The 20,537-nt window shown below is 41.8% G+C and overlaps 1 protein-coding gene across 6 annotated transcripts in view; it reads left to right on the top strand.

Annotated features, from left to right (window-relative positions):
• RALGPS1 (Ral GEF with PH domain and SH3 binding motif 1) overlaps window positions 1-20,537 on the top strand; it is a 394,703-nt gene that overhangs the window by 97,931 nt on the left and 276,235 nt on the right. For 5 of the 6 annotated variants that reach the window (XM_044992949.1, XM_044992950.1, XM_044992947.1 and 2 more), the window contains 2 exons: window positions 5,652-5,741; window positions 9,485-9,577. In XM_044992949.1, coding sequence (XP_044848884.1) covers window positions 5,652-5,741; window positions 9,485-9,577 — 183 coding nt within the window. The remainder of the gene's footprint in view (window positions 1-5,651; window positions 5,742-9,484; window positions 9,578-20,537) is intronic. The other variant, XM_044992948.1, reaches the window with a different exon arrangement.

Genomic DNA, 20,537 nt, shown 5'->3' on the forward strand with positions numbered 1-20,537 from the left:
TTTGTTACTTCACTGATATACATTAATGTGCCACATCTGAATCCTATTAAAACAGTGCTTTGATGGATTAGTAATCATAAAAGAATTAGATTTTTTTTTTCTTGAGAGTTGTTGGCTCAAAAGGAGATCAGTATGGGTGTAGCAAATGTGTTGATTATAACTGACTTGTAATTTTTCAGATTAGAGCTACGTTTAAATGCGGCAAAGGATGGATATAAAATAGGGTCATTTTAAGATGAGTATTATTACATGATACTCAATGGAGATGAAGAATAATAATGGATTGGTGGTGTTGGGTTTGGGCTTGTTTGTTTATTTTGTTTGCTCTTTTCTGATGGGGGATTTTATTTATTTAATAACAGATGTGAAAACAAATTGCTAAATGTCAAGGGAATATTTTTTTTCATTCTGATAAAGAATATTTGATTATATTCCCGTTCAACAACCTGCTCTTAAACAACAAGGTTTCTTCTAGAGCCTGAGATTAGTGAGGGTTACATCAGAACCCCAGAAAAACACAAAAACACAGTCAGTTTGCGAACACTGGTTTGTTTGAGTCTATTATGTAGACACGTGCATGTATTCACCTTGTATCTAATAATAAAAAATAAATGAGTTAAAAATGTTTCCACTCAAGTTGCAATACAAAGCGTAGCTTATCCTTATGACACTCTTGTAATTTAAAAAGGAAAAATCCTACCTAGCAAATCATGTATATGCTAATTTTAGGGGCATTCCAAGTAACAAATAACCCTGAAACTGTGCTTAGAGTGCACTCAGGAGTAGTTGTGCAGTTTGTCATTGTGCACAGGCGTCTGGATGAGGGGATAGTCAACCACATGTTTTAGTGTATGTTTCAAATATGACAGAGGAAACCCCTTGGGTGCATAAAGAAAATATGCAAGTCTTGATGCTAGCTAAATTCTGTGACTCAGTCAAAAATGAGCTGCCATTTTGGGTATACGAGTTTGCTTCCTGCCTCTTCTCAGCTGTGAGGCAAGGGCTCTTCCCAAATGAAAACATTCTCCCACTAGATCATTCTAGTAACTACACTTCATAAGTATCTATGGCTCTTAAATTTACATGGGTAATCTTTCATCTTTCCCCTAAATTTTAATAAATTTAATTCTTGTGGAAAGCTGCTAGGCTGACAGTCATAGAGGTTAATGATCTCTGTTTATCCAGAATAGGTGAGCACAGGCAGCAGCAGTTTCCTCATATTCCCACCTTGCTGCACCAGTATGCTAAACCATGTAGGAGTGGGAGCATTGTTCACTCTCTACATAGCGATTAACACAAGAAGCTTAATCTGTTTAATTTAACAAAGAGAGGATTAAGGGATGACTTGATTATAATCTGTGATAGGGTCTTATGTGGCTGGGCAACCTAGTGGCTAGATCACTTGGTTTTTCAGTCTGTAAGGCCAGAGGGGGTGGCGATTTAATTGTTGGAGTGTTGCTGTAGGGATGCAGCAGCTCGAATTGCAACTCATCAACTGCATATCCAATCAGAGTATGCTACTAAACAAATCACACTGTGTAGGTGGTTATTTCCTAATCATATTGCTCTCACCCTGCTCTCATTGGAGCTAGGCTAACTTGCGTGGAGCAACTCAAGTGTACTAACTTCAGCTAACTGTTGCGTGAAGACAAGCCCTTACTGTCAAGCAGTAATATTCAAATAAGAAACCCTAGATGTAAATAGATTGCAGTTACTTTAAGGCATAAAAATATTAACAGTGAAACAGAGTGGTTAATAAAAAGTTTTTGCATTTAAAGTTTTCTCACCAGTTTTGTTCTGAAAAAAAGAGCAGAAGGCAAAAGTTTTCGAGATAAGCTATGCACTTTTTTAACACAGTTCCTTTTCTGAACTTGCAAACAGCCACCTTTATATTCTGTACCAAAGACAGTAACTCTGTTAATCAGTGCTTTTACTAATCCATCCCTTGTGAAAGTAGGAATGTGGAGCTAAAAATCCATCCACTCCAAAAGCAGAGAGATGAGTCATGCTTCCTTTCCATAGTCAGATACAGAATGGCCAACTCTTCCTGATTGGTTGATATCTACCTTAGGCATCCTAAAAGTCCTGTGAACATCTAAAGATTAAAATAAATAAAATGTTCAGAAGAGCATAGTGTGACTATTGCCTATTATGGGACACAGCTAAGAATGCCAAACTCAGGACAGACTGATAAAGATAGGGCAGGCACACCCCAAACTGGTGATTATTCTAACTTTAGATTCACCAAACTGGTAACAAAATAGGCTTCTGTATTACTACACTGGGTAACAAGAAGCTAAACACAGTCTCCCTGAGGCAATCCAGCCCTTCTCGCCACCCAGACACCTGCTCTTTATTATGAGAAGTTACTGAAGACCAGATGAATCATTTGTAAAGTTCTTCCAATCCCAAAGGATCAGCCACTTCCCCAAGTCATTAGATAACTCAGATCTTACCCAAAAGTCAAAGTTGTAGCCAATCCTTAGTAACTAATAACTAAAGGTTTAATGATATAAAAAGAAAAGAAGAGAGTTACTAAATAGTTAAGGAATCATATACATTATAATTGATTTTTAGAGTTTTCAGGTCAGGATCATAGCAGTGATGTTAAATCTGGTAGCTCATTTTTACCCAAGCAGGTTGGGGGTCATTCAGATCCTTGTTCAAAGCTTCCTTAGAAAATTACAGTCCAGAGAGGAGAAGCAGAAATGAAGACAAAGAAAATGATATCATAGAGCAGTCTCCCTTTTATATGTTCAGCCGAGTGCATGGAAAATTCATGGCAAAAGATGGAATCTTAGGTCACGTCCTCATCACATGTGCTTACATGCCACAATGAGTCAGTGGCGCATTGAGTGTGTTTAGTCTCTTCAATGGCCCATTGTGAGAGTTGAGTGTCCTTAATGGGCCATCAACACATGACTGTCTAATCCTGATGTAAATCTGCCTGGGGGGGGTGTCACCCAGGAATCATAACATGTATTTGAGATACAAATACATAGCCAATATTCATAACTTCAGATACAAAGAGGATACATGCATATTAAGAGGATTATCGTACTTAGCAATCTGTAACTTTTCCATTGATACCTTACATGACATACTTTGTACAAGATTTGTTGCAATTGCATAACAGTGGTAGCAACAATGATGTAAAGAGCCATCTTCCTTTTCATACAGCATCACATATGGTTATTATTAGATAGCAACATCACCCCTTTCCTCAGGTAAAAGCAGCAAAGAGTCCTGTGGCACCTTATAGACTAACAGATGTATTGGAGCATGAGCTTTCGTGGGTGAATACCCACTTCGTCGGATGTAATAGTAATAATTGGAGATATACCAATCTCCTAGAACTGGAAGGGACATTGAAAGGTCATTGAGTCCAGCCCCCTGCCTTCACTAGCAGGACCAATTTTTGCCCCCTCAAGGATTGAACTCACAACCCTGGGTTTAGCAGGCCAATGCTCAAACCACTGAGCTATCCCTTTCCCTCCAATGTATTACATGCATCCGACGAAGTGGGTATTCACCCACGAAAGCTCATGCTCCAATACGTCTGTTAGTCTGTAAGGTGCCACAGGACTCTTTGCTGCTTTTACAGATCCAGACTAACATGGCTACCCCTCTGATACTTTCCTGAGGTACTTCCTTCAGCAAATGACAAAAATGGGAGTCCAGAGGCAAACAGTTGACAAAATTAATGTGGCTATTTATCTTTGCAGCAGTTAATCCAATGTGCATTACTTTGCATTTATCCCAATGCTCAAACCACTGAGCTATCCCTTTCCCTCCAATGTATTACATGCATCCGACGAAGTGGGTATTCACCCACGAAAGCTCATGCTCCAATACGTCTGTTAGTCTGTAAGGTGCCACAGGACTCTTTGCTGCTTTTACAGATCCAGACTAACATGGCTACCCCTCTGATACTTTCCTGAGGTACTTCCTTCAGCAAATGACAAAAATGGGAGTCCAGAGGCAAACAGTTGACAAAATTAATGTGGCTATTTATCTTTGCAGCAGTTAATCCAATGTGCATTACTTTGCATTTATCAACATTAAATTTCATCTGCAATTTTGTTGCCCAGTCACTCAGTTTGGAGAGATTCTTTTTTAGCTCTTTGAGTCTGCCTGGATCTTAACTATCTTTAGTAATTTGTATCATCTGCAAATTTTGTCACCTCACTATTTACTCCTTTTTCCAGATCATTTATGAATATGTTGACTAGGACTGGTCCCAGAACAGACCCCTGGGGGACACCACTATTTACCCTCTCCATTCTGAAAATGGACCATTTATATCTACCCTTTGTTTCCTATCTTTTAACCAGTTACCAGTCCATGAGAGGACCTTCCCTCTTATCCTGTGGCAGCTTAGTTTGTGTAAGAGCCTTTGGTGATGGACCTTGTCAAAGGCTTTCTGAAAATCTAAGTACACTATAGCCACTGGATCCCCACTCAGTCTGTCTAGTCCCAGGGTGGCCAACCTGGGGCTCTAGAGCCATATACGGCTCTTCAGAAGTTAATATGCGGCTCCTTGTTGTAGTCACTGACTCTGGGGCTGGAGCTATAGGCGCCAACTTTCCAATGTGCCAGGCGGTGCTTAACCCCGGCTCTGCCACAGACCCTGCCCCCACTCCACCCCCTTTCACCCCCTCCCCTGAGCCTGCCATGCCCTTGCCCCTCCCCCTCTCCCCACCCTACTCTGAGCCTCCTGCATGCCACAAAACAGCTGATCGGGAGTTGCGGGGAGGGATGAGGAGGTGCTGACTGGCGGGGCTGCCGGTGGGCGGGAGGCATTGGGAGCGGGGGGCAGGGAGCTGATGTGGGGCTGCTGACATATTACTGTGGCTCTTTGGCAATGTACATTGGTAAATTCTGGCTCCTTCTCAGGCTCAGGTTGGCCACCCTGGTATAATCTCTCATAAATATAGTTCATTGTAGAGGCGTGTGGGGAAGTAGGTTAAAAGGATTGACTACTATAGATCCACCGGGAAGGAGACCAGGGTGAACTGGTATGCATTTAATTAACCAAATTGTCTTGCACTTTAATTTTGTATTGGAGGGGAGTTTTCATTTTACATTTTACTTCTGTTTTTTCTTTCTCCTCTGTTGTGTTACCAACAGCAGGGTTGATAAAATCGGTTGGCACAAGTGAGTTCCTGTTCGGAGGGACTCATAATCAAAAATCTAAATAGTGATTGAATATAGGTGTCCTAGATAGTGATTGAATATAGGTGTCATTTTCTGTAGTGGTTGTGTGATTTGATTCTGAAAATCTGAATGATTATATTGACCAGTTTTCTAGTTTGTTAGCCAAATCCTAGTGCACTACTGTTTTTGTTGTTTTATATCCTGTCTATCAGTTGTAGCTGTTAAGGATATTTAATTAAACTTTATAAATCTAAATTAATCTCTCAAGTCTTTTTGTTTAGTTAAGTCATTGAAATTAAAGAAAGGTGGTATGGGTAATCAGTTCAGCAGTTGCTTACTAAGGTTTGTTTAATACCCCGTCTTTCTTACAAGATTCGTATCTTTCCTGCTCCTAACTTGCATTTTCTTTAGAGAATCAAGACAGTTTATAGATGTTTAATATAATAAAGGTGGGGTTTTTTGCATTAAATTCAGATGTATATGTTTCTTTATAGGTCAGTTTCTGGGTTGTACGAGAAATTTTAACAGCACAGACCTTAAAAATAAGGGCAGAAATATTGAGCCATTTTGTGAAAATAGCTAAGGTAAGTGTGCATTTTTACTATTATTATTAGACTTCAAAATAATCTTTTTTTTGTCTGTTTATCCACTCCTCATATCAACTGTTTCTTTAGACCTCTGAAGAATAAAATTCTTTATAGCACAGCTCCTGCTATCCCATTAAGTACTTGGTCATTGTGACACACAATGTGACCAACACAGGCTGATCTGCTCATACATAGCTACGTACAATGGGCAGTGAACTTTTTAACTGGCTTCTGGTATAAATATTCTAGTTTATCCTTTTTACAAGTTTAAAGGCTCACCAGTTAGACTACAGTTTTTGTGATGCACCACAATGTCACCTTTTGGGACTTGTCTACATGCAGATTACTGCCCAATAATCCAGATGTGAATCTGCAAAGCACCAGCTTGCTGCTCAGTTATGTGCTGTGTGGATACTGTTACTGCACATTGAAAGTTCTGGAGTGCAGTTGACTTAATACACTTTCAGGTAGTAGTAAACTAAGCCATGCTCCAGGACTTTCACTGCACTGCACTGTAGCAGTGTCCACATGGACTCAACTGGGTGGCAAGCAGGTGTGCTCTAGATTCATGTCCTGGCTTTCTGTGCCATAACTTCCCATGTAGACAAAGCCCTTGGTGAGGGGAGCTGTGCATCATGGGAAGATGTAGTTCTACTATGGATTCAGGTCACAGAGGACAATTGGAGCATTAGGCATGTGGTGGGGTGAGCTCCCCACACTAGGCCTTCAAGAAATGGGCTGGGCCAGGTGGATCCAGTCAGCTAATTAGGCTGCTTTAGGCTGGAGGCAGCTGGTTGGAAAGAGGCTCACTTGTGCAGGAACATGCAGGGCCTATAAAACCAGGTAGCAGGCTAGAGACTGGGCTGCTGAGAAAGGCCAGTCTCTCCCTGGGAAAAGGGAGGAATGTTTGGAGGCAGCTGGGAAAGGCTGCAGGAAGGCAGGCAGCAGTCACTCCCTGGGAAGAAGGAGGAGGGTTCGTGGAGCTGATACACCAAGAGAGAGAAGTGGAACCAGGTGTCATAGAAATCAGTCCAGGGGAGGAGCAGTGAGGACAGAAAGAGGAAACTCAGAATTGCTCAGATGAGGGTCTCTGGACTGGAACCTGGACAAGAGGGTGGGCCTGTGTTCCCCTACCAGCCAGTGAGGGAGTAGTACTGGTGCAGACTGCCCAGGGGCGGCTCCAGGCACCAGCACGCCAAGTGCGTGCTTGGGGCGGCAAGCCGCGGGGGGCACTCTGCCGGTCGCCGCGAGGGCGGCAGGCAGGTTGCCTTTGGCGGCATGCCTGAGGAGGGTCCGCTGTTCCCGCGGCTTTGGCGGACCTCCCTCAGGCTGCCGCCAAATTTGCGGGACCCGGGACTCCCGCAGGCAAGCCGCCAAAGGCATCCTGCCTGCGGTGCTTAGGGAGGCAAAATGCCTAGAGCCGCCCCTGAGACTGCCTAGGACTGAACTTCTGAAGGGGGAACACTGAGTGACCTAGCTGGAGGGCTAAGTCAAGAAGAGGATGCTGCAAGTCCTGGAGCAAGTAGAGCTGCAGACTAGAGTCAGAGTGACAGCATGCAAGCTGCGGATAGGGGTGTCGGCCTTGAGAACTAATCCCCAGAGTGACCAGGAGGAGGCACCAGCGCAGCAGTGAGTCGAGTACCTTATGACTAGGCATATGTGTTACAACTTCCCTGAGGCACACTGGTAGCATTTCAGAAATGAAGCATTTTGGTTTTCAGACAGAAACATGATGGTTTTTGTCTGTGTGACAGAGCTCCTTCTCTACCTCGGTGGGTTCCACGCTTCCACTTAGCGGTGGGCCAGGGTATTCCTCTCTACTTCAGAATTTCCCTACACCCCTGGGCTTGCTGTCCATACCTTGCCTGAGCAGGGTTCCTCCCGGCTTCTCTGATGGGGGAGGGGGAGGGAAGCCTCTTAATCTCTGGTAGCCTCTCCAGGCGTTGTGGCGACAAACCTGGCACCCAGTTCAATCTCTCCCCTCCGGCAAGGTCTCTTCCCTCAGACCTCCAGGGCCCGGAAGGGCTGTTCACCCTGTTGGGTAGGGTTTCCCCTGCCCTTCGCCTCTGTACCTGTAGGATTTTCCTTCCTGGTGCTTGTCAGCATCTGCACTGCACAACTCTCCAGTAGTGCACTTTCCTCCCACAACTCCTATTGTGTACCCCACCCCTCCCTTTTTTCCTGTCCCCTGCTGTTCACCCCTCCCATTTGGCCCTGTTTGCCTGCGCCCTTTTCTCTAGTGCTTGTGATTCCCTTCCCCTTTTTATTTGTCTCCCTCACTGCTTTGCACCCCCTCATGTTAGTTTAGTTTCTTTTCTCCCCAGTGCAGCTGGAGGAGCCAGTTCTACTATCTTGTGCTGGAGTTTGTGTCCCTTGGTTTCCTGTGTCCTTCTCTGTTGGCGCCCCTCCCCCTCACCCCATCTCAGCTTGCAGTCTAGCGGGGAGGAGCGGCAGTCTCCTTTCCCATTCCCCCTCCCCTTCTGTTTCCCTCCCTGAATTTTTGTAATTATGTGATGATGGCCTGGCTGCTGTAATATTATTTTAGTGCACTACCCATATATATTAGGAGTTGTATATAAAATAACTCTTTCTCATACCTGACCTGTGAAACAAATGGATATTACTTAGTTTTTTAACACCTTAAGTACTGTTATCCACAGCTAACACTGGAAGTAAGAATGAATGTACAGCCTCTTAAAATCTTTTTACAAATAAGTTATGTGAAAGTATTTCCCATTTTTCTTTGCTGCAGGCACTGTTGTAGGAAACCTTTTTTTATATAACACAGTGTTGCTTCTGCTCCTTCATGCAACACAGTCAAACTGTGGAACTTGTTGCCAAAATGTTGTGAAGGCCAAAATTATAACTGGGTTCAAGCAGAATTTGATAAGTTTATGTAAGGATAGATCCATCAGTGGGTATTAGACAAGATGGTCAAGGATGCAACCCCATGCTCTGGATGTTCCTAAACCTCTGACTGCCAGAAGCTGGGACTGGATGATAGGGAATGGATCACTTGATAATTGCCCTGTTCTGTTCATACCCTCTGAAGTTTCCGGCACTGGCCACTCTCAGAAGACAGGATACTAGGCTAGATGGACCACTGGTCTGACCCAGTATGGCCAGACTTATGGTCAGATGTTCTCAGTTGTTTTGGTGATTTTTATAGCAAGGAATCTGTTGGGAATGATTGTGACCACAGGCTGGATTTTTAAACATGTTGGGAAAGAGGGGAAGTATTGTCTTTTTAAAAAGAGATTACAACATTATTTTAACAAAAAAAGTCACTTTATTAATTCTTGACACCTTCATTCTACATGTTCGGTAACCATTGGAGGCCAAAGTTGAATCTTTTGGCCCAATTAAACATATATGTTTCCAGAACCATAGTATCCTATTGTTAGAACTTGTTTTCAACAATAATACCAGAGTTGCACTTAAAAATTATTTAATCTTTTCCACTCCCAAAGAGAGAACCTTGCAAAACCCAAATTAGTTTCATGAACATAGGAGGTACATCTAAGTGAGCTTTCACTTTTCAATGAGTTCAAGGCAAGCTTGGAATATATGCAACATTTTTAAAGTGTAAAATGTCACCCAGATTAATAGAATTTCCCAAATTAGACTTCATTTAGTACTCCTTGCTTTTGTTTTGAAGAATTGCACTTCTAGTTTGGTTGTATTCAGTGTGATGGCTCTAAACAGCTATGAGAAAAGATTAATTAATTTGGTGTTTTCAGAAACTTCTAGAACTGAACAATCTACATTCCCTCATGGCTGTGGTATCAGCATTACAAAGCGCACCTATTTTCAGGCTGACGAAAACTTGGGCTGTAAGTTAACTTCTCTTTATTTCAAATCTTTTCTCTTCTGTTATGGTGTATAATAATCCTGTGCTTTGTTGTCTAAACATCACTGGATTTCTGAGTTAGAGCTGGCTGAAGGAAGGAAGGTAATTTACCTTTAGAAATGATTTTGTGTATATGTTATCAAATTAGTCTAATTTGGCATCAACTTGAAACCATCTGTTTATGAACAAGAAATCTATATTGTTTAATGGCATTTAGTACAAACCATTGAGTTACACGTTTAAAGCATAAACTTAACTTGTTTGCTTTACTGTTATTTCCTTTCCCCGATTTGTTTGTCACATTCATCTGTTGTGCCTTGTAATAACCTAGACTGTGAACTCTTTGAGGCAATGACTTGTTTTTTTACTATGTGCCTGTACAGCATCCAGCATGATAGAGTCCTTATTCCTTGTTGGGGCTTGTACATATTATTGCAGTACAAATAATAATTTAATAATAAAAAGCTTTCTTAGGCAAGCAGCTCTATCAAGATATCAAGCAAGACTTTGTTCTTTCCATACTTTAGGCAAGTCAGGCTTTCCCTTCAGAGAGGGGTGTGTGTGTGTGTACACACACAACATATGCTATAATCCAAACTTTTTCTGGTGCTGAAAATCTTTATGAAAAGACACCTCCCCTCTAGTTCCATCTTATACACATATGACTTACTGTGATGTTTTGGGGATCACCCAGGCCAGTAAGGGCTTCTCTCACTGCCTGCCCTATAACTTTGGGTGCCTTCATGGTATGCAGCTATGGCTCAGAGCTCTATCAATGATAGCCAGCCCACAAGCATAAATGTCTGACCCTGGCTTCCATCAGCCTACTTACTCCTTGCAGGGTTGACCCCAGAGCTCTTCCAATCTTGAGTCTTCCCAAATCTGTCTAAACCAAGTTCTCAACTACCAGACACTCAGACTTTTCCCCTCTTGGATTCATCACCCTCGAAGATATGAAACCTGCCTCCACTTACCAGTTCACGTTGGCACATATACTCCACACAGTTTGCACAACAGAAACTGCTTGGGGTAAAAGTTACCTGTTGCCTTTTGAACAGTTTTCCAGCATACCCTCTGGCATAGAGTAGATCAAGCATTCACAGACAGTCCCCCACTTTTGAGACTGTCCCTCAGTTCTGGATAAAAACTGGCTCCTCAGCCAGCTCTTTTAAAACTGTTGGATGCAAGTTATTGGGACCTGCTGATTTGAAAATGTTTAAATTTAGTGGCTTTTATCCAAAAACATTAGTGCAATGGAAAAAGTAGTATCGCCATCTGATGAGGCTGCATCATCTGTTTTTCCCAAATACAAAACAAATATTTATTCAACATTTCTGCCTCTTCTGCGTTATTATTGATAATACTACCATTTCTATCCATTAATGGACCAATACCATAGAATCATAGGACTGTAAGGGACCTCGAGAAGTCATCTAGTCTGATCCCCTGCACTCATGGCAGGATTAAGTATTATCTAGGCCATCCCTGACAGTTGTTTGTCTAACCTGCTCTTAAAAATTTCCAATGATGGAGATTCCACAACCTCCCTAGGCAATTTATTCCAGTGCTTAACCACCCTGATAGTTAAGAAGTTTCTCCTAATGTCCAACCTAAATCTCCCTTTCTGCAATTTAAGCCCATTGCTTTTTGTCCTGTCCTCAGGTTAAGAACAACATTTTTTTCTCCCTCCTCCTTGTAACAACCTTTTATATACTTGAAAGCTGTTATGTTCCCTCTTGGTCTTCTCTTCTCCAGACTAAACAAACCCAGTTTTTTCAATCTTCCCTCATAGGTCATGTTTTCTAGACCTTTAATTATTTTTGTTGCTCTTCTCTGGACTTTCTCCAGTTTGTCCACATCTTTCCTGGAGTGTGGCACCCAGAAATGGACACAGTACTCCATTTGAGGCATAATCAGTCCAGAGTAGAGTGGAAGAATTACTTCTCGTGTCTTGCTTACAACATTCTTGCTAATACATCCCAGAATGATGTTTGCTTTTTTTTTCTTTTTCTTTTTTTTTCCCTAATAGTGTTACACTGTTGACTCATATTTAGCTTGTGGTCCATTATGACCTCCAGATCCCTTACTGCAGTACTCCTTGCTAGGCAGTCATTTCCCAATTTGTATGTGTGCAACTGATTGTTCCTTCCTAAGTGGAGTACTTTGCATTTGTCCTTATTGAATTTCATCCTGTTTATTTAAGACCATTTCTCCAGTTTATCCAGATCATTTTGAATTATAATCCTATCCTCCAAATCTCTTGCAACCCCTCCCAGTTTGGTATCATCCACAAACTTTATAAGTGTACTCTCTATGCCATTATCTAAATAATTGATGAAGGTATTGAAGAGAACCGGACCCAAAACTGATCCCTGTGGGACCCCACCCATTTTGCCCTTCCAGCATGTCTGTGAGCCACTGTTAACTACTCTCTGGGAATGATTTTTCAACCAGTTATGCACCCACCTTATAGTAGCTCCATCTAGGTTGCATTTCCCTAGTTTGTTTATGAGAAGGTCATGTGAGACAGTATCAAAAGCTTTACTAAAGTCAAGATATATGATGTCTACTGCTTCCCCTCATCCACAAAGCTTGTTACCCTGTCAAAGAAAGCTATCAGGTTGGTTTGACACGATTTGTTCTTGACAAATCCATGCTGACTGTTACTTATCACCTTATTATCTTCTAAATTCTTGCAAATTGATTGCTTTCTTATTTGTTCCATTATCTTTCTGGTATCAGAGGGGTAGCCGTGTTAGTCTGGATCTCTAAAAACAGCAAAGAGTCCTGTGGCACCTTATAGACTAACAGACGTATTGGAGCATGAGCTTTCGTGAGTGCTTTGGATGATTTTGTTAGTTGCTTAAAAAAAGCCTTATCCACCTCTTCCTGATTAAATGGTTTGTAGTAGACCCCTACCATGACATCACCCTTGTTTTTTACCCCTTTTATCTTTACCCAGAGTCTTTCAGCTAGTCTGTCTGCTATTCCCATCTCAACCTAGTCCAAGAATATAAATTTTTAATATATAAGGCCAGTTCTGTCTTCTCTCCTTTATCCTTGCTATAACAGCCCATGCTCCCCACTCACCAAAATTCCAAACCTTCTCTCAGGTCTCCATTGTCAGGATTATTTTTTGTTCCTAATATGTTTTAAAAACTTACTATTATTGTTAAGTCTGCTGGCCACAGTTTCCTCCTTTGCTCTTCATATCTGGTATCCTATTATCATATCACATGAAATCATATAATATCATATATTTTAGTTACTGTAGACATTTCAATTTACTTTGCCAGATTTTCAAATAAAATTGATTTGTAAAGAAAATTCACATCTTTCCTCTTGGACTGAAAATCTTCCTTGTTACTGCAGAAATAAAGATAGTGGAAGCTGAGGAAATAAAGGGAACCATTGCAAATTTTGGAAATATGCTTGATTAATGAAGTCTTGTAATTATCTTTGGAAGACTTACAGCACTAGTAAGGGCAGTCCTAGCTTCTCTCTCATGCCCCCAACCAATATGCCACCACAGCTCTTGAAGGACCATCACTAGGACTCATAAGGGGAGTGCCATTTCCATACTTATGGAACTCACCCTTCTGCTGAGACTGAATAAGAATCCCAAATGTTACAGAGTGTGTGTTGTGGATAACTGCCTACTAGGAATTGGACTGTGATGAAATCCTCATTTCATATAGCATACTGAAGGAATCTTGATTTATAAATCACCTTAGCTGATCCTAATATGAGAGAAGGATGTCTTTGTATCTCATTATCCAAATCACATCTCCATCATGCGATATTTCATATATGATGAGAATCAAATCTATATGCATTAATTCTGCATTGTCTTGTAAAATGTTTCTATTTCAGCATAAAAGTTCTGCTCTGACCACCACTTAGTAGATGCTTTTGGTTCATGATATTTTTGCATTCTATCTCAATGCTACAATACAATAAAACAAAAGGTCTATACAAATTTCTAATAGACGCCTTTGGCTGGACTCCCAGACAATGCAAAATTCTGTGGGCAGACTTGTTGTTTATACTAAGGAAGATTAGTACAATACTCCAGTTTTCTTTTAAATTATAGTGGCTTCCCATTAGGGAATGAATTCATTATAGAATGTATGTAATAACTTTTATTGGCACTTTACTATTCAATCCCTTCAGTCCTCTTAATTTGCTGTTAGTTTATACACAACAACCAAGTCATCTCTCAATTGAAGTGCTCACTTGACTACAAAACTGTATGGTAGAATGTTTCATATTCAGTATCCTTTTAACATTTTATCCCAGTATATGTTTAAAGAGGTACATTACTTTCTCACTTTGTTCCGTAATGAAAAGTTTTATTTTCAGACTTTGTTTTCTGTGTTCTGATGAGACTGTAGAGGTTTTTAAACTATATTTTCTTGCGATTGTGATTTATTTATTTGTTTTGCATCATATTATTTGGAAATAAACATTTTAATTAGAGTGCAAAATATTGGGAGGAGGAAGAATGGGGTCATCATCAAGGTATATATCCTTTCCTGAGTTATGGTTTGTAGCTCAAGGGTCTACTCTGTTTTGACTCTCAGAACTTGGTGCTCCTGATTGTAACTCCTCTTGTTTCTATATAGCTCTGTTCCTTTAGGAGATTTTTTAGTCTGCTCCAACTTCAAATATTTATCCTGGTTCCTTTGTATCCTAGAAATGCTAACCTATACCATTGGTTATTTAAAAAAAAATCTGAATGTCACACTACCCACATTTTAAGGCTTTCACCAGTGTGTCTTATTCCGCTTTTATTGGATGGATTTGAGTTTCAATGGAGAATCTATCTCAGTCTTCCCACCACACAAACACACCACAGATTTGAAGATGATACAAAATTATTCAAGATAGTTAAATCCAAAGATGACTGTGAAGAGTTACAAAAGGATCTCCTAAAACTGGGTGATTGGCCAACAAAATGGCAAATGAAATTCAATGTTAAGTGTAAAATGCACATTGGAAAACATAATCCCAACTACTCACACAACGAAATGGGGTCTAAATTAGCTGGTAACACTCAAGAAAGAGACCTTGTAGTCATCATGGATAATTCACTGAAAACAACTTGTTGGTGTGTAGCAGCAGTCAAAAACCTCCAATGATGGAGATTCCACAACATCCCCAAGCAATTTATTCCAGTGCTTAACTACCCTGACAGGAAGCTTTTCATAATGTCCACTCTAAACCTCCCTTGCTGCAATTTAAGCCCATTGTTTCTTGTCCTCTCCTCAGAGGTTAACAAGAACAATTTTTTGCCCTCCTTCTAGTAACAATCTTTTATGTATTTGAAAACTGTTATGTTCCCCTCAGTCTTCTCTTCTACAGATGAACGCAGTTTTTTCAATCTTTCCTCACAGGTCATGTTTTCTAGACCTTTAATCATTTTTGTTGCTCTCCTGTGGACTTTCTCCAGTTTGTCCACATTTTCTGTGAAATATGGTGCCCAGAGTTTTATATATACACCTTGACCCCGATATAGCGCTGTGCTCGGGAGCTAAAAAAATCTTACTGCATTATAGGTGAAACTGCGTTATATCGAACTTGCTTTGATCCGCCGGAATGCGCAGCTCCGCACCCCCAGAGCACTGCTTTACCATGTTATATCCAAATTCGTGTTATATCGGGTCGCGTTATATCAGGGTAGAGGTATATGTCAGTATATAAATCCCTGGTACTCCCACACCTTGAATACTGTATGGTGTTCTGGTCACCCCATCTCAAAAAAGATGTATGTGATGCAGTGGTTCCCAAACTGGGGTTCACGAAATGTTACAGGGGGTTCTCAGGGAAAAATTCCCTGATGGCGGACAGAGCTTCCCTAGGGACCCCAGGCAGCAAGGGACCAGCAGCTAAGCAGATCAAAGCAAGCACATCTATCACACTGGGGAGATTTAAACTTCAGGACTCCTTATAAGAAATGGAAAGGGAGGTGGATATCTTTTGCTATTTTTAAAATTATTATGAAGAACAAGTTTAAGCTTTGTTGTAATGTGCGTTGTTTGCCTGGACTGCTCAAGACCTGAATGCTTGTGTAGGAGGAACTCTTTGAGTAGGCCTCTTAAATATCTTCATGCTGTTTCACATCTGATACTCCTTAATGAATCATAGGAGCCATGTCTTATAACAGGCTTATTCAAAGTGATACAAGCTACGAAAGTGAGAAGAATGTTGCCATTTTCATAATGTAATAAAAATACTGTAATGATAAATAATAATAATAGTGTGTAATAAGCATGTCATAAAAACAAATTTTATATTTCCAAGATCACTGCTTTTATAATTTATACTCAGGTAAAGGAGAAAATACCTAGAAATATTCATTTTTAGGAGGGGGTTCGCGAGACTTTACATTTTATTGAAAGGGGTTCACAGGTTGTTAAAGTTTGGATATTTACCCCATACTGACCCTGAAGGCATAAGGGGGCTCAGGAAGGGGCAGTTAAGTTTCACAGTTGCACCTGATGGAAGGCCCATGGTTTTATAAGTATTAATTGCTGATGTAGCCTAGTAGGGCTTCCACCACTGGGGGGGGGGGGGGAGATTGGGGCTACAGCCGCAGGGTGGGAGGGGGTTCAAGGCTCCAGGCAGGCAGGGGAGACTCGGGGCTTTAGCTAAGAGGGAAGTGCCAGTTTCAGCCCTGGTGCTTCCCCTGCAGCTAAAGCCCCAAGGCCCAGCATGTGCCACCGCCACCCCACCCCCAGCTGAAACTGGGAGCGGAACCATGGGAAACCCTGAGCTCCAGCACCCACCACAGTGCTGAAGCCTTGAACGGAGTTGCAGGGCTGAAGCCATGAGCCCCAGTGTTCCCTAGGGACAGAAGCCCTGAGCCCCACACCCGGATCCCTGCAGCCCCAACTCCTCCACCCCATGGCTGAAGTCCGTAACCTCTTGTCCAGCGTACAGGACATTTCAAAGTTACGGACAACCTCCGTTCCAGAGATGTCCATAACTCTGAGGTTCTACTGTAAGTTAGTTCCATCAATGGCTGTTAGCCAAGATGCTCGGGGACACAACCCCAAGCTCTGGGTGTCCCTAAACCTCTGACTGACTGCCAGAAGCTGGGACTGAATGATTTTGGATGGATCACTTGATAATTGTGCTGTTCGATTTATTCCCTCTGAAGCATCTAGTACTGGCCACTGTCAGAAGACAGGATACTGGGCTAAATGGGCCATTGGTCTCACACAGTATGGCCATTCTTATGTTGTTTATGTTTTTGTTGTATTATTGTACAGCTGCCAATCAAGGAGAGCAGGAGAAAGTTGCTGTATTAAAAATATTGTTTCTTCTTGGGTTCTCTACGATTCACCTTAGATTTTTTTTTTTTTTACTACTCCTAATAGAAGCTGTGACTCTGTTAAATATATTTACAGATTGTGGTTTTTCCTTTTTCCTTTAATTTACAATCAGAGGTCAGGGCATTAGTGAACTCCAGCAGAATATCCAAGTGAAGAAACACACAAAGCTGCTCAGGGTAAAACATTGTTGGTTTTGAGCTCCAGTGCAAAATTAGGGAGCCAAGTGAAAATAGAACCAATTTGAATTAGTAGTTTAAAACATGTCGTATGAAAGGAGGAACTATACTTAAAAACAAAAACAAAAAAACAGATTACTTACCCAAAGGACTATGTTCCTGTCGAATAAAAGAAGTGGTTATGTTTTGCTGCTTTGTATGTAATTATTTTGTGTTAGATTAGTAGTTAGTGATTTGTTCCTTCCCATATGCAAAAGTTTGGAAGTGTTCAAAACACAATAACGTCAGTGAAAATCACTCTGAGTTCTCCTAATTATATTGTTTATATAAGAGTTAATCTAGAAAACAGAATGGGAAGAGCTGGCTGTGTATTGTACACAGTATGTATGGGAATAACACCGTGCCCAGAAATCGTTATGTATTGTCCAGAGTATTCTATCAGATCTCAAATTCTTTTATTTGTGTATTGGAGTACAAACTAGACCTCAGTAGGGACAAAGATGGAATACTGTCTGTGTAGTTAAATTGGAACTGTGAACTGCATGTAGTTCTCATTTTGAAATTAATAAAGTCCTCCCTTTTACTGTAATGGGCATTGGGTTGGGCTCAGAGTGATAGATCCTATGCTAATTCCATTGAAGTCAATGGCAGAATTCCTATTAACATCAGAGGTACAAGACTGGCCCTTAGCATGTTAACCATTCATCACTGGACACTTGGGTTCAAATTCTGCTTTCAGTCATCAGCAAATATTTGGTCTCAAGTGCACGTTACAAAACCCCTACACAAATTGGCACAAATCAGCATCGCTGACAGTTTTTGCTGAAAGAGAAAATCAAGACCATTTGTATCTGAGATGTGCTGGCAGAGATGGGCATGAGCCACTTGCAAAGTTCCTGCCCATCTAAGCCTACCAGAAGCCAATGCTATTAGTCTCTCATGTTTAAGAAACAGAAACTTGCACAGAAAATATGAATAAAATAAGACACTGTGTAAAAAGGAGTGAAAAACAAAGAATACTTCCATTAATTTTTCTTTAAAGTTTAACTTAAGTTTCATTTTATTCAACTGTCAAATTGAGGATTAAATTGTCTGGACATCTAAACACATGCATTTTCCTGTGGCTGTTTGCTACTAGCCCTGTTTATACCAAAAACAAGGTGGGCGTGTGAGAGAATTGGGAGCTGTCTTGGCTTCATTAATCCTTTATATCCATTTCATGAGTCACTAAGTGTTTTTCAGTGCCAGAAAAAATATTGAAAGCTCCATCCACACCTTGCCATAGGAATTAAAATGTCAGTGTTGGGTTTTACTGCTGTGCTGTGGAGTATTTTTAAAAGAATTAAGTAAGAGAAGATGTCTTGAATTGATTTAACATGGTAATTTAAGGTCACTAATATCTGCTTTCCTATCAGTGATCCAGTTTTAATGTATTCACAGGGCAGTGCCCTATAAGATTTCCTGAAGAGTGGAAGTGAAATGAGCTTAAAACGCAACATTAAACATCACTTGTGATGGCTGAGATGTATTAGCAATCTGTTCTGCATCCATGTCACTTGATACGTTTAGATTTATAAAAGTATACAATGTGGGGCCTGATCCTGCAACATTTCTGCACATTGATTTCAGTGGGACTGCTCTTGTGCATAAAATTTGCTTGCACAAATAACTGTTTACAGGATCAACTCTAAGTATGATCAAATTTTCTGCAATTAAACATGACATGATAGTGATCTGCTAATAGTTTTCTTAGACATGCATGCCTTGACACTCCCAAAAGAAGAGTTTTGAGTGAACATAATAGAAAAGACAAGAGGTGTAGCATCCCTAATAATTCAGGTAGGACGTGGTGAGCTGTGATAGTCTGCCGCACAGTGTGACAGTTTTGAAAGCCAGCTAGGGCTCTCAAATCTTTGCAGCTCTGCACAGCCCTCTTGGGACAGTAGTCACTGTTCGATAGAGTGAAGGATTTACTTATAGCAAGACTTGGCAGCACTCTCTATAGGTAAAGTTGTAAAACAGTTTCCATTATAAATCTGTTTCCACACTTGTAACTTTCCAAAACATAACTTTTAGTTAAATTTTCCAGGGTTGGTCCCTGCCAAAAGGTGATTCCTTCCCATCCCCCTCCCCCACCCCCCAGTTTCAGCAAAATCCTGTCAGTCTTGTTTGGGTTATGGGAGTGGAAAAGAAACTTCCAACTGTTTAAAATCAAATTCTAAGCATAGTTTTTAAAGCAGGGCTACAGCAAAAAGAGCTGAAGTTGAAACTATTAGCTGGGCATGGACATACTCTTTATTGACAACTAATACTTTTGCATACTTCAGAAAAATATAGCTTTCACTTTTAAATGTTCATTTGAAAACTGCATCGTGAGAAGCACAGTTGGAAATTTTTGTAACTGCACGGGCTCACACTGGCTGTACTGCACATGTACATGCCTCTGCTTAAATACATATTTGTTAAGGAATTTATAATATCCACTATTACCAAGTTTATTCTCTTCCTTTTCTGTTTTTTTCCAGGGGAAATTGTAAGCAGGACGTAACTCCCCATAGGACTCGAGGTTCTCCCCATTCCCACAGTGATCAAAGCTAAGGCTACAATTTTGTCATGGATATTTTTAGTAGAAGTCAGGGACAGGTCAAAAAACCACAGAAGCTGTGACCTGTCCCTGACTTCTACTAAAAACATCCCTGACAAAATGAGGTGAGTCCAGCATGCTGTCTCCTCTGCCCCCTCCCCCCACAGCAGCTGGGAGCTGCAGGGACCCTAGTGGCTGACAGGGGCCCCCCTACTGCCCTGCAGGGTTGGTGCTGGGGGGATCCCCTCACTACTGTGCGGGGCTGGGAGCTGTGGGGGTGAGGGAGCTGCGGGTGGGGCGCCCTACCAGTGGCGGAGGCTGGGGAGCTGCAGGGGGGCCCCCCCAATTGCAGCCACTGAGCAACTCCGGGGTCCCTCTGCTGCCTCCAACAAGTGACTGGGAACTGTGGGGGGAGGGCTGGCTGCTTGCAGCAACTGAGCAGCTGCATGGGGGGAGGAGGGCTGTGGTGGTGGCTGAGGAGTTGTGTGTGTGGGGGACGAACCTGAGGCCACTGAGCAGCTCCGGGGTCCCTCTGCTGCCTCCAACAAGTGACTGGGAACTGTGGGGGGAGGGCTGGCTGCTTGCAGCAACTGAGCAGCTGCATGGGGGGAGGAGGGCTGTGGTGGTGGCTGAGGAGTTGTGTGTGTGTGGGACGAACCTGAGGCCACTGAGCAGCTCCGGGGTCCCTCTGCCACTGCCATTGGTGACTGGGAGCTGCAGAGGGAGCGCTCACTGCTTGTGGCGGCTGAGTCACTGCAGGGGGAACCCCTGCTGGGGGCGGCTGGGCAGCTCGGGTCATCGCCAGGAGTGGCAGCTGGTCAGCTGCAGGGCCCCCAATGTCATGGG

Source organism: Mauremys mutica, chromosome 18 (assembly GCF_020497125.1).
Source record: "Mauremys mutica isolate MM-2020 ecotype Southern chromosome 18, ASM2049712v1, whole genome shotgun sequence".
NCBI classification, from domain to species: domain Eukaryota; kingdom Metazoa; phylum Chordata; order Testudines; family Geoemydidae; genus Mauremys; species Mauremys mutica.